This window comes from Dysidea avara, chromosome 9 (assembly GCF_963678975.1).
Source record: "Dysidea avara chromosome 9, odDysAvar1.4, whole genome shotgun sequence".
Taxonomy (NCBI): domain Eukaryota; kingdom Metazoa; phylum Porifera; class Demospongiae; order Dictyoceratida; family Dysideidae; genus Dysidea; species Dysidea avara.
In genome coordinates, this window is record NC_089280.1 from 8,627,341 (window position 1) to 8,641,347 (window position 14,007).

At 39.3% G+C, this 14,007-nt stretch overlaps 1 protein-coding gene across 1 annotated transcript in view; it reads left to right on the forward strand.

Moving 5' to 3' along the window:
• The window catches only part of LOC136266248 (leucine-rich repeat serine/threonine-protein kinase 1-like), a 50,789-nt gene that overhangs the window by 33,574 nt on the left and 3,208 nt on the right, over window positions 1-14,007 (forward strand). Inside the window, exons 13-17 of the mRNA XM_066061255.1 lie at window positions 1,773-1,858; window positions 4,967-5,092; window positions 5,158-6,329; window positions 7,893-8,003; window positions 8,101-8,385. Coding sequence (XP_065917327.1) covers window positions 1,773-1,858; window positions 4,967-5,092; window positions 5,158-6,329; window positions 7,893-8,003; window positions 8,101-8,385 — 1,780 coding nt within the window. The remainder of the gene's footprint in view (window positions 1-1,772; window positions 1,859-4,966; window positions 5,093-5,157; window positions 6,330-7,892; window positions 8,004-8,100; window positions 8,386-14,007) is intronic.

Genomic DNA, 14,007 nt, shown 5'->3' on the forward strand with positions numbered 1-14,007 from the left:
AATGTTACAATTGAAGAACACTACAAGAAGGACCTCTGCAATCAATCTAGTCACAACAGAAAACTTAGGTGGACACAGGTAAGTCCATGAAGCATGCATTTTACATACTGCGGTATGCCAAAAGGCACCTGTTTGGTTGAAGCAACGTTGACCAGTCAAAAAAATTTAGCCTGTAGCCTTAGCCATTATATAGTTATGCTCTGAAGGCATCAGTCAGGCAGTCAGTAAGGGTAAAATTCCACTGAATAGTTTTTTTTAACTTTGTAACAGCTGGAAATGTTTCAGGTTGTACGTACGAAGGCATTTTTGTACTTGGTAATATCTAACCAATACCGCCAAGGCACAATGAAGGTATTGTGAAGCTGGTTTCTGCATATCAGAATATTTTTTATGAGAAGGTACAGACCTCTATGATCCCTAATATACAGTACTACCGTATATAATGATCATAGTAATTAACTATAGTAGGACCTCGTTTATCCGGACCCCAAACATCTGGACACTCGGTTAACCGAACGGGTCTGAAGTACTGCACGTGACTAATAATTGAAGGCAGTTATTGGCTTGCCAGCTGGAGGGCAGCCATTCAAAGACAATGGCATGTAATTAGATGGATTGACGATGGTTTGGTGGTAATCATTGGTTAATTTGTTGATAGTTTGGTGATGACCACAGACCAAACCCTAGCAAACAGTGGGGTAACCTACTTATATTGAAGTACTAAGTGCTCTTATTACAGTGTTGACCATTAGATTGAGTACCATCTATATAGTGAATAAGCGACTGCATTTATGCATGCACTAATGGATGATGCAAAGTTACGGATTATCCAAAGTTATGAACAGGGCTTAGCCCCAGCAGGTTCGGATAAACGAGGTCCCACTGTACTGTATATGCATATTAGATGTTTAAATATATCCATACATTTTCTGTACTACGTGGGCATAATATTTTAGAATGACTTAAACAAAATGAAGAACAATGCCATAATTACCAAAAATCAATAATGTGCACTTACGTACATGTACATGTGCAATAATCAATCTACCCCAAAAACACCTTTGCTGTAAAAAAGGAATGTTCAAGTAGCTAGAAGTACCATGTAAAAACAGCTCAGCTGTAAAAAAAGACTTCACGAAATGGGTAACTTAAAGAGCTGATATCTGGAGCGACCAAGAATCAATGACTGCTGTAATTACCAAAGTTTTAATCCATTCAAGAACACATTGGCTGTAAAACATGTGCACCCATGAAAGTAGAAGTAACTGGTAACCAAAACAGCTAATATCTGAGAGGCATGTTGATACAACTAAATGCTATTAACAAAGCTTTGACATTAAGAACCTTATAGTCATTCAAATTCACCCTTGTTACATCTCAAACTAATTCTAATTGACTGGTAATTTGGCCGCTTTTTTTTTCTCTACAATGACTATTTAAAAATGCAGCCAAATTACCAGCCAATTAGACCTAAAAGAAATTATTTTAGGATGTAACAAGGGTGAATGTAGAACATAGCTAAATGATTAAGACTCAATGTTAATAGTTCTTGATACCATCACACTCCTAATAGGGTTCAAACCTTGCTGCCAATGAAGCTAATCTTGTCACCAATGTTGAAGATTGCAGCAATTTATACAAATTGAAGACAGATGCAATATATTGTGTACCAAAATCACAGCTTACAGACATGCACTAGCTTACACGCTCGTATGTAATAATGAATGCTAAACACAATACGAAGTATACTAATATTTTGTGCATTCATATAGGATGGTAGAAAGCCAAAGAGATACTAAACCATTGTTTAGGGATCAAAGAGAAATTGAAGTAGCTGTTGACTACATGAAAGCAAGTGGTAAGTGGGTTTGTAGAAATACTGTGCAAAATCAGTTTGTTTGTAGAAGGCAGACATGGGGCCAAATACATTTAAAGGTACTTAAGTAAAGTACAAGTACTTTTAAGTTTGTGAAGTACAAGTGCTCCAACTGAAATCACAAGAGTATTTAAGTAAAGTACAAGTACATACTGGAAATACTTAGGTACAGTACAAGTGCAGTACGTTTTCCTATAGCAAAATTTATGCAGCCATGCACAATAACTTACGTTTGAGGTACAAACAGCAAGGTGCAGTTTTTATATCACAGAACTATTACACTGCATAATAATCATTTAATTTTTAAATCAATGCAAGTCTCAGGTTTAAATTCTTTTGCAATGTTAAATAACCGCTTAGTTGGGGTAAACAATAGCTACAGATATTAAAAAGAACATCTGGAAAGGGAAGGATATGCTTTGCAATTATCTACAGGGTTGGTGTTTTTTGGTACACATGGGGTTTCCGAGTAGAGCATGTGAAGTAATTTCAGTTACCATAGTTAGTTGTCTTCTTCACGGTGTCTAACGTAGAAGAATGCATGCACTACTAATGATAATTTGTTACCACCAATTCAACAAAACCCTCATTACAGTAGCTGCATTTAGCCTTACAGTCTCCTTCAGATAAAACTTCAGGAATAGCAAAACACTTCAGGACAGCAGATTTTTGTCAGCCATTCTCTTCAACTCTCAATTTAAACAACAGCATTGTTTTTGTTATGGCAGTAAACAGCTACATGATACATAGTAAGGTTGTAAATAGTACCATATGTTAAAAACTACTACAATTTCATCAAATTTATTTTCATTGATGCTCACTGTGTACAAACTACAATGTTCGCGGTACTTAGAAGTACTAACAAGTACTTAAAAGTACTTTATAAGTACTTGGCAAAATACTTGATTATAAGTACAACTGCATTGCGGTAATTAAGAAAGTATTTAAGTAAAGTACAAGTACTTTCAAACTTGTACTTAGGTGTACTTAAGTATAAGTACTCATGTACTTGGCCCCATGTCTGGTAGAAGGGGGCATCCACAAGAACGTAAGTGGTAATAAAAGCAATTTAAGAGCTAATATTTAAATGCGATTTGTTATTAAATGCAATTAAAGAGTTAAAAAGCTGATATCAGATGTGAATGTAAATGCAAGCAAAGATTGAAGGGTGTAACTTTAATCACTGACTTGTACTGTAGTACGTACATTCGATCTTGCTCTATTGCTTAATTGTGACTGGGTTTTGGAAAATCACCCGTATGGGCACATTGTTAATTCACAGAAGAAAAAAAACATATTTTAATAATTTAAAGCATTGTTACTCACCAGCCTTGGCAGCTACGCATATGATTTTTCACCAATGATGGAGCAAATCATAACACTTAAGACCATCTGGTGGCCAAGGTAATCTTTATAGAGTTTCCTGCTATTTTAGATAGGTTTCTTTGCCGGTGTTGATGTATCACAAGTCAGGGCCGGATCCAGGGGGGGAGGGGGGTGTGTAGTATATTACTATGTGTAATATAATAAATGTGTCTGTAGCAAACCGTTACCCATATTGACATAGCACAAGGGGAACTAGGTGGGATAGAGCACACTCTACGTTTAGAATCGAGATACTCTAATAGAACAGTCATTTACTCTAATAAAACGGTCAAGAGTAACATAATTATTATAAAACATTGTTTATCATTTGAACAACTAAAAACCTGTTCTAAATTGAGTTAATGACTCTATCCACACCCTAGTGACTATATTTAGAAGTTCTCTGGAGATGCAGCTGCACACCAAATGCCAGGAATATCTATATCCTTAAAGTTTTTGTGATGCTTGTGCAGGGGACCATATGCTAATTCTAAAAATTTCAACTTAATTTCAGTCAAAATTAGCACCAAAATCATTCTCAAAAAGTCAAATTTTCAAAATTTCTTTATAGACTTTATAGCTACTAACAATTCAGTAGCTTCCAGCGTTGAATTTTCATAAGCATTACAAATTTTAGTCAAAATTGCCACCAAATTCAATCTCACTCAAAATTTCATTAGGGCAAAATTTCATTAGGAGCAGTTTAAACTAATTCTATGTTTTTTTTAACTCAGTATATCTTCCAGTGTTTGAACTACATGTATATTCAGTCAAAATTATCACCATATTCAATCTCAGAGTGTTATTTTTCTACATTTCTTAGGGAGCAGCCTGGGCCTTTACACTAAATCTGGTTTTTAACTCAGCAACTTCCAGTGTTTGAACTATCAACAAATTTCAGTCAAAATTGTCAATCTCAGAACATTAAATTTTCAAAATTTCCTTAGAGAGCAGATACAGCCTTGGTCTTTACAGTGACACTAATTCTGGTTTTTTTTTACTTATTGAGGCTTTACAGTGCTGAAGGTCTGTGGGACACCTGGTCCTACAGCCTGTTAAAGTTGTTACAGAGACTCAGTATCTTCCAGTGTTTGAACTATCAACAAATTTCAGTCAAAATTGTCAATCTCAGAATGTTAATTTTTCAAATTTTCCTGGGGGGGTATGCCCCCCCTAGAAAGCTCATGCTTCACATTTCACGGAGTGTGCTTCGCACACTGTGGAGTGACTTCTACTTGTGTGCCCCTCCCTTAGCAAAATCCTGGATCCGTCCCTGCAAGTCCTCAAAAGGGGTTGGGGGTGGGCAAGAGATAGACTACAAAATGGACAATGGTGGTAATTGAAAGTACCATACCACAAAACAGCCTGTCAGAGGCAGGAAATAGGCTGAAATCTCACAAAACAGACATACATCACACATTCAGCTCCTTGCTTATCTGTCCAGATAGTTTGAACCCTCTACAGCACTTCCCTGGTGTTCACAGACCTGTACAGACGTCTGGCGTGGTTATACAGGCTGCCAGAAAACAGTCTACCAAAGCAGACCCGACTGGATAAAGTCAAGTTTGATGTGGAAATTGTTAGCCTGATAGTGCAGCAATTTCATTCTGGTGTTATCTCAGTTTTGGCTCTAGCACCCATATGGTTGGTTTAGCTAATCCAGTCACAATTTTCATTTTTGGTAATTAAATAAATTAGTATTGAATTGTTATATACTGTACGTAGGTCTAATACTGCATTTTGATTTTCCTGGTGTATCTGACTATTACTTTATTGATCCTCACTGGTTGTATGGTGTGTTCTGTCGAGTGTGTGAATCTCCTATGAAATTTAACAGCAGCAGAATTAATGGTGAGTAGCAACAAAGCATATATTAAGTATTATAATACTATTTTGCTTATGCATGCTTACTATAGCTGAAGATGGCAAATTAAGTCGAAGTGAAATTCAACAAATCTTTGATGAATGTAATATCCCTGAGAAATATTGTAGACCAATTTTACAATTGCTGCAAAGACTTGAAATTGTTATTGCACTTGATTCCAACACATTACTATTACCATCTACTCTCAGTAGTAATCCACACAATAAACTTTATTCCAGTGTGAACTGTAAGTTTCCTCGTGACACAGTACCCAGCACACCATCTCTTCAGAAACAGTTGTCGTTTGGTGATTTACTATCAATTGCTACCAATACTCCACCATCACCCAAGAACATCACCCTACAGTTTTCTAACATGTGTTATCGAAGACTCTTTCTCTCTCATCACATTCCTGAAAGCTTTTGGGCAAAGCTCATTTCACGATTTGTTGCATCAGCAAAAAGCTTTTATAACATATTACTAAATAACTGTATTGAAGGAATGACTATTGAGAGAATGGTTAATGCTGGAGATGCAGTTATCTGTAATCACCATTTTAGATGGTTATACTGGAGTAATGGAATTACTCTCACTTTTGGAGATTATGTTTTACTTTGTGTTAATGGGTTAATGCAGGCCAGTACTGACACAAAAGATGGAGACTGTAAAATTCCCCTTTCTGTTACTGTAGATAGAATAAAAACAATGAAATTTTTCAATGGTAGAACATGGGGAAAATTGTTTCATGAAGACACTGATGGCTTTGAAGTTAATGTACCTGATTATGTAGTTCATTCTTCTGTGGAGGAGAATAATAAAACTCATATTTCTGACAAACTGGGTGCCCAAATTTTGTCTCTAGTTTTAGACATTCTTAATGAACTGTGTACAGACTTTTACACAGGCCAGTCTGACAAGGGTATTTTCTCAGATTCATACTTCACTCAACTAGTCACTTGCCCATTGTGTTATGGTGATACGCCCAGTGATGACTTCAATGAGAATGACGATGAGCAGAGCATTTATGCCCCTTCATCCAAATTGCATACCCTTGTTGGTCAATCCATGAAACCATTGGATGTAGAGGAAGATGTTTCAATTCCTACAACTGATTCGCCTTTTGGCTTTTACCTTCAAGTTTGTGTTTTCAATGCTCAGAAAAATGGAGCTGTTTCCTGTCCCACTCATGGGAATATTAAATTAAAGTATCTTACCCCTGACCTGGTACGTATTGTGGTAATCATGTACAGAACAATGGAACAGTGCGTACAAAGAAGTATAAAGTAGCAAATAATATGACTGTGTCTGGGAAAACTGGTCCATGACAGAAGGTTTGATTAACACATATAATCAACAAACCAGCATAGCTCAAAACAGTTTCTGTGTGGCTTCACCATGAAATTTAAAGGGCCTAAAACAAGCAAACTATCACCATGAAGCACCTTTTACTAATAGAGATCTATGAAGCCTTCTGTTCTCTACCCTTTACAACAAACAGGAACTCTCTGGGATGCATGTAATGCAAGTTACTAATTTAGCCCTTCAAGAGTGAACTCTTCCTTCCCACTTGGCACTATGGGGCTGGATTTGCTGATAGACACTCTTTAGCTGATTATCTACCATTGTGCTGAGCTACTTTTCTTATCAGGTCTTTAGTTCATGCATTCAGATCAACAGGCTTACTGTAACTTCCTTGCAGGTCCCTAGAGGGATAGTTGTCTAATAGTTTGGCCCTTAATGAAAAAACAAGAAGTCAAGATGTTTAAGTACTGGTTGAATTCCTGGATACGAGGTTGTGTGGCTCCTCAGGCACTTGCCTAGACTGCAAGTTGTCTGTGGATCAAGTCACCGCCTACATAGCTGGGATTTTTTTCTGCATTCAACATAGTTTTCAATTACAGGTTTCTGACTCCCTGTTTCACAGGCTTACTGTTAGCCTCCTCACAGGTCTATAGAGGGATAGTTGTCTAATACGTTAAGGCTCTACCCATGTCACACAAAGATTTGAAACAGGTTTTTGTTAAATTTGCTACTACCAGGCGGAAGCAAGTAGTAAAAATTGGTTTCCACATAATTGCAGTTTATTTATGTACTACTGCTTGCCCATCCTAAATTGGACAGTCGTATCTTGAAAAACTGGCAACTAGTTCATTTTGTATCAAGGCTTGCAATAAGAGCACTCAGTGATCTCGTTAGAATGCTGTGATGATCTGTGCTTAGCAATGTAATTAGATTCATTTGCAAATGACAGGAACTGATGGTTAACCACTCACTGCTAATATGATTGCTTGCATAACACTGTTGAAACCTTATGAAAACTGTGCCGAGCCACCTTAAGTGGTCTGCTATTGTTGGCCTCTTTTCCAAGTCCATTACCAAGCCATACAACCAGTTTGGGGTTATGACAGAGCTGTGGCTACTCAGGAGATACCTCCATTTCAGCCCTGAATGGCTTATAACTCAACCTATGTAATTCACCTCCACACATTCCTCTTCCATTTTTAAAACAAACTTTGCCCTCCCCACTATCCCTATTGGAGCTTGCTTGGGTACAATCAACCCTATGAAATAAGTGGTGGGAAATGTGACTGTTGGATACTTGTTTATATGCTTTGAAAGAAAAGAAATCTGTGTAAACTGTTTGTATGTGTTTAACCATAGCACTCAAACTTACTAAAACTGGTACTTTCAAATAAGTGATAAAATCAGTTTTCCCAGAGGCAGTTGCATATGCTAGTGGCTTTATCTTGGTTTTAATGCATGTAGATCTATATGTGATGCTCTTAGGTATTTGAAGACATCACTGTGAACAAAGTATGTACAAACCAAGTGGAAGGTGATTTCCAACAACTTGGAAAAGGTGGATTTGGTTCAGTCTTTAAAGTGAAGTTTGCTTCAGTAAGTTTTAAACTACCATTTTCCTGAAATATATATTTTGTTCTCATATAAACTTTATCTGTACCTTGCTTTTATACTTATGTGTGTCTTTTCAAAGGACAACATTGCTTTGAAATGTTTTACTAACTTCTATATTAATGGAAAATTGAGGGAAATTGAATTGAAGGAACTGGCAATGTGGTATTCTGACATGCGTTTGGAAGTTAACAAATTGTCAACAGTGAATCATCCAAACATAGTACAATTTCTTGGATTGTCAGTTGTGTCATTCTCAATACTACTAGAATGGGCACCCAAAGGCAACCTGGATCAAATCATTAAAGAGCACAGAATAGCAGACACATGGATTTGTCCTGATGTTGTGGCTGGAACTCTACGTCAGGTTTGTTGTTTATAAGTTATTGGCACTTTTACCATGGCATAGAGTATTACAATTCACTTTATTTTTGTGCAAAAATTTTTGATGATAAAAGTTTGAAGATTTATTTCCTGAATGAAAATTGTGTTTCATGACTGCCCTATTAGAGTATCTCGATCTTTTGCAACACTGTTAGCTGAAGTGGTAAAAGGGTTTAGGCATGTTCTTGATGCTTATTGTGTTTTATTTTAAAGGAAGCCAATAACTACAGTATTAGCTAAAGGTAGTAAGTTACACAGTAAATGCTTGGAAATTTTCTATAGCCAGTTGTGCAAAAAAATTTCTTTTTCAAATAATTTTTGTATACGCAAATTATTTTGCGAATTATGGACTTATGGAATGCACTTAGCACGTGCACAGCTATCTTCATCATATGTGTACAAGTGTAGGGAACCATTGACATAGCCAAGAGCATCCGCTATTTCAAAGATCAACTGTAATTACTTTATTGATTGATATGATCATGGGAGAACTCTAATTTTATCAGTAGCTTTCCAAATGAACGAATTAAGTTGCTTGGCTTGCTTAGAGAGTCACGTGTTCTTTATACTAGAATATTAAAGATTGTTGCTTTAAGAATAAAGTAGGATCCAGGTGATAAAAAGTAGTGAAACAAGAGATGAATGATGGTATTACAGCATAGCTTGATGGGAAAATCCCTACATTGGCATGTTATAACAATCATTTTGTTTCATGCAAAGTAAGGATTTTCCCACCAAGCTACATATGCTGTGGTACCATTGTAGTGACAGTAACTCGATCTTAATATCGCACACTCACACGTGTTTACACTCTCAGTTACATTCACGTGATACACAATTATGGCCTAATACAATCATAAATTATTGTCAGTCTAGTGTTACACTTGCCCCTCCCAGAAGAAGCTTGTCCACAAGCATGTCATGGAACATATCGATCTGGTGGCCTGCGATGTCTCTGAGGGTAGCGTGGAACTGATTCGGAAATATTATCTGATGATGGCAGAATAACATGTTCAATTCCTGGTGGTGCCCATTCACCTCTAGCACAGGTATCTGCACATGTATTAGCATCCTCAGCTCCATGTGTTGTACACTCTTTCACATCTGGAATATAACAGTGTCTCAGTCTGTTAGTGTGCACGACCTTAGTTCGTTTAGTATCGTATATTTCAATACTGACAGGACTCTTCACAGATTTTACAACCCATTCCCCCTCCCATCGAGGATCCAATTTGCCTGCAGTTGGGACAGAGAGCCACACAGGGTCTCCTTGTTTAAAGGATGGGGTACTTGTGTGTTGATCATAATGTAATTTTTGGTTACGGGCTGCCAGGGCAATGTTGGTGTGAACAAAATCTTGCAACTCTGCTAGTCTAGCTTGGACTGTTACCGAGTATGTGTAAGGATCAAACACAAGCTGCTTTTCTCTTTGGAAGGTCGGTGGGTCTCTACCATAGAGCAATAAGTAAGGAGAAGCTCCTGTTGTGGTGTAGCATGATGTTCGATATGCATACAGCACATGGGGAAGGTACACCTCCCAGTCACTGTTTGAGGTAACATATGCCTGAAGCAACTGGAGTAACGTTCGATTAAAACGCTCAACCATACCATCTCCTTGTGGGTGGTAGGGAGTGGTACGAGATTTATGAACACCAAAGGCCTGTAGGACTTGTGCAAAATGGTACTCTCAAAATTACGACCTTGATCAGAGTGAATGGATAGTGGTGGCCCATACGTGCAGAAAAATTTTACCAATTCTGTAGCAATACAATTAGCTGTTTGGTCCGGAAGGGGTATAGCATCAGCCCATTTAGTGAAATAGTCTTGCAGGACAAGCAGATATCGATTATTGTTGGTTGAGAGCGGGACCTGCAATATATCAACAGCAACCATTTGCCATGGTTGGCCAATCGGCATATTCTGTAGTGGAGCACGTGGAGGTAGGCTAAGTTTGGATTTCTGACAAATAGTGCAGTTCCTGCAATAGCGCTCTACATCCTTTGCCATGCTAACCCAGTAGGCATTCCTACGCAGTCTATCTAAGGTTTTGTCTACGCCTAGGTGGCCAGCAGTGGGTATATCATGGCTTAGGGTCAACGCCTCTTGCTGGAATGAAGGTGGAAGAATAGGCACTGTTACAGCTCCTTCCAATGGCCCAAGGGAGTATGTTCGACACAATACACCATCTGCAATTGCCAGTTGTTTCCACAACTGTTTGTACCTACGTAAGACACCTCGATTGAACGTGGTATCACGAGGCACATCACAGGATTGCAGTCGTGCTTTGTGAACAACGGATATGATGGGGTCCAGCATTTGAGCTTTCTTCAATTCTGGTAGTGAGTAATGTGGTAAAGCTACAGTAAGTGCACACGAAGGTGGTGGCAACCGTGAAAGTGCGTCAGCATTGGTGTTGGCTGAGCCCTTCCGATGCACTATAGTGAAGTCATATTCTTGCATTGCTAGGGCCCAGCGACACAACATACCCTCCATCTTTTGCGCAGATAACCATTGTAAGGGTTCATGATCAGTGTGAATCTGAAATGACCTTCCCAGGAGATAGTGACGAAATTGTTTAAGTGCAAAGACAATAGCAAGACATTCACGTTGTATGACGCTATAGTTACGCTCTGAGGATGTAAGAGACCGGCTAGCATATGCTATCACATGCCCATATTGTTCTAATACAGCTCCTAATCCTATGGCACTGGCATCTGTTTGTAGAACAAATGGTTCAGCTTCTTGGTGAAAACAGGGGTATGCAAGAACAGGGCTTTGTACCAAATGAGACTTTAGGGTGCCGAAGGCTTCATTACATGCTAGATCCCAAGTAAAGGGTACATTCTTTTGTGTAAGAGAGTAAAGGGGTCCAGCAATATTTGAAAAATTGAGAATGTAACGTCTATAATAAGAAGCTAGACCAAGGAACTGGCGGACTTCTGTTGGATTTGTTGGAGTTGGCCAATCTGTGATATCTTGAACCTTACTGGGGTCAGGCGACATTCCTTTGGCTGAAAAAATGTTCCCTAGATAGCGCACACTGGGTAATCCAATGTGGCATTTTGTACCCCGAAGTGTTAAGCCAGCATTTTGTAAGCATTGAAATACAACCTTTAAGTGCTGGGCATGTACCTGAACATTATTTGAGTGGATTAAAATGTTGTCGAGATATATAGTAACAAAGGGCAACCCATGCAAGGTCTTGTCCATAAGATGTTGGAATGAGCTAGGGGCACCTGTCAATCCAAAGGGCATCCTGCAGAATTCGTATAGTCCCATACCAGGGCCCGGGCAGAAAGCTGTTTTCTCCTATCAGCAACATTAACGGGCAGCTGCCAATACCCACTCTGTAAGTCAAGCGTCGAAAATATGGTGGACCCAGTAAGTCGGTCTTACACTTCATCAGGAAGTGGCAAGGGGTACGAATCCTTGGTAGTGCGTTTATTCAACTCTCTGTAATCCACACATATTCTCAACTGGCCTGACATTTTGGACACAAAAACAGCTGGAGCCATCCAGGGACTTTTGCTACGAACAATAATATCTTGCTCTAGCATGGTCTGAATTTGCTGGGTTACTTCACTACGATAATGTGCTGGGACACGCCTGGGTGGGACCCTCACTGGATTGCCTGCAGTAGGTATGTAGTGGTGTGTACTATCTGTCATGCCAGGGGTGGTGCAAAACAGTTCTTTATAACCTTCCAACATACATTTAAGCTGGGAGTTAGTACATTTTGGAAGCTCAAACTGAGATGACTTTTTATAGTCGGGGATGGCACACTCATCTACAATGTCAACTTCTGGCTCAGTAATAAGGGATTGTAACATGCACACATGGGCTTGATTTTGGCAAACATCTTCATATATTGGAATAACTTGGGACAATGCAACAGGATCTGTAGATGGGAGAGGGTCAGGGGATTTCTGACGGACAGCAACTGGGGTTTGACTGAAATCCAGAATTAGCCCATTTTGTTGTAAAAGTCTATTCCCAGAATCACAGGTGTGACAAGTTTCTTAACAACCACAAAATCATGGAACACATCAAACTCACCCAGCCGTACTTTTGCCCCTATGTGTCTGAGGATTGGCAACTGATCTCCCGAGGCTGTCACAAGACGCACTGGCCTAGCTTGGGGTGTATCAACAATGTTTTGTATGTTTGATAGTGTATCACACTGCACCAAAGATACTGACGAACCTGAGTCAAGCATAAGATCCACTGCAACACCACCTAACTGTCCCTTTACTATGGTTGCTTGAGATTTAACTACAGCTACTGTAACAGTCATAACATCCATCAGGTCAGTGTGAGGGCTTACTGATGGGGACGCCTGTTGCCCAGTGCAGGCGCCCCTTGCTCGTTTCCCTGATACCAGCAATTTCTTGATAGGTGTCCTGGCTGGCCACAGGTAAAACACAGACGATTCCTGACAGGGCAATCACGTTGTACATGTCCAAACTGGTTGCAACTAAAACAGTGTGGTCTGTTCCTGAGTAGTGGTTGGTTAGTACTCCTCTGACGTGCTGACAACAAGGCTACTTGCTCTGTCAAAACTGCCACCTGATCTTTTAGCTGTCGTACCTCTGATGGTTCATTGGTTGGTTCTTCAATAGCAGCAACAGGTTGAGAATCCACCACCATCAAAAGCCTTGCACGTGTGACTGCTGCTTCGAGGGTCTTTACTTTTCCGGACGCTCTTAACTGTTAGCTTCTGGCAAGCCAGCTACAAACTGGTGCACCAAAAGTGGGTCTTTAGCTTCTTTATTCAGTGACGGAACGCCCATTTCTAGCAGCTTCTTGAGGTCGTGGACGAATACCGATATTGCTTCGCCTGGGCGTAACTTTCTTCGGTGAAACTCATCCAGCGATACGAACCCCATGGGCATCACTGCTGACTGTATCTCCTTCTTAGCGATAGTGTAGTCGTCTTGTTGTTCTGTTGTGAGTTCCAGCCAAACAGCCAGTGCCTCCCCTTCTAGCAAGGTTGGTAGCTTCGCTGCTTTCACCGCTGCGTTCCATCCGTTGGCTCTCGAACAGATTTCGAATCGTTGAAACCAATCCACCGCATCATCACCCGAAAAGGGTTTAGGTAAACTTATATGATGTTCTACCATACTGACTAAACCATCCTCTGCTACCAGTGTAGTGACAGTAACTCGATCTTAATATCGCACACTCACACGTGTTTACACTCTCAATTACATCCACGTGATACACAATTATGGCCTAATACAATCATAAATTATTGTCAGTCTAATGTTACACCATCATTCATCTCTTGTTTCACTGCACTTTATTGCTTTAATCTCTACTTCCATTTTTAAATTAATAATTTTAATATACTAGTTTGTGTGGTTTTTTGTTACGTATGACTGTTCTATTAGGATGACTGCTGTATTAGAGTATCTTGAATCAGCCTGGAGGTGTGCCATTATTTCATATTTCATTGTGCTAGCATTATGAATACAGTTAGGCCAATAATAACGGAGTGAGTCATTTGATAGATTGTTAACAGATGAACTGGTCTCAGTGCTCGATCGTTATTAATCAACCAAGATGGTTAGGTAATCCTAAGGCTGCAGCACAGACCTTCAGTGCT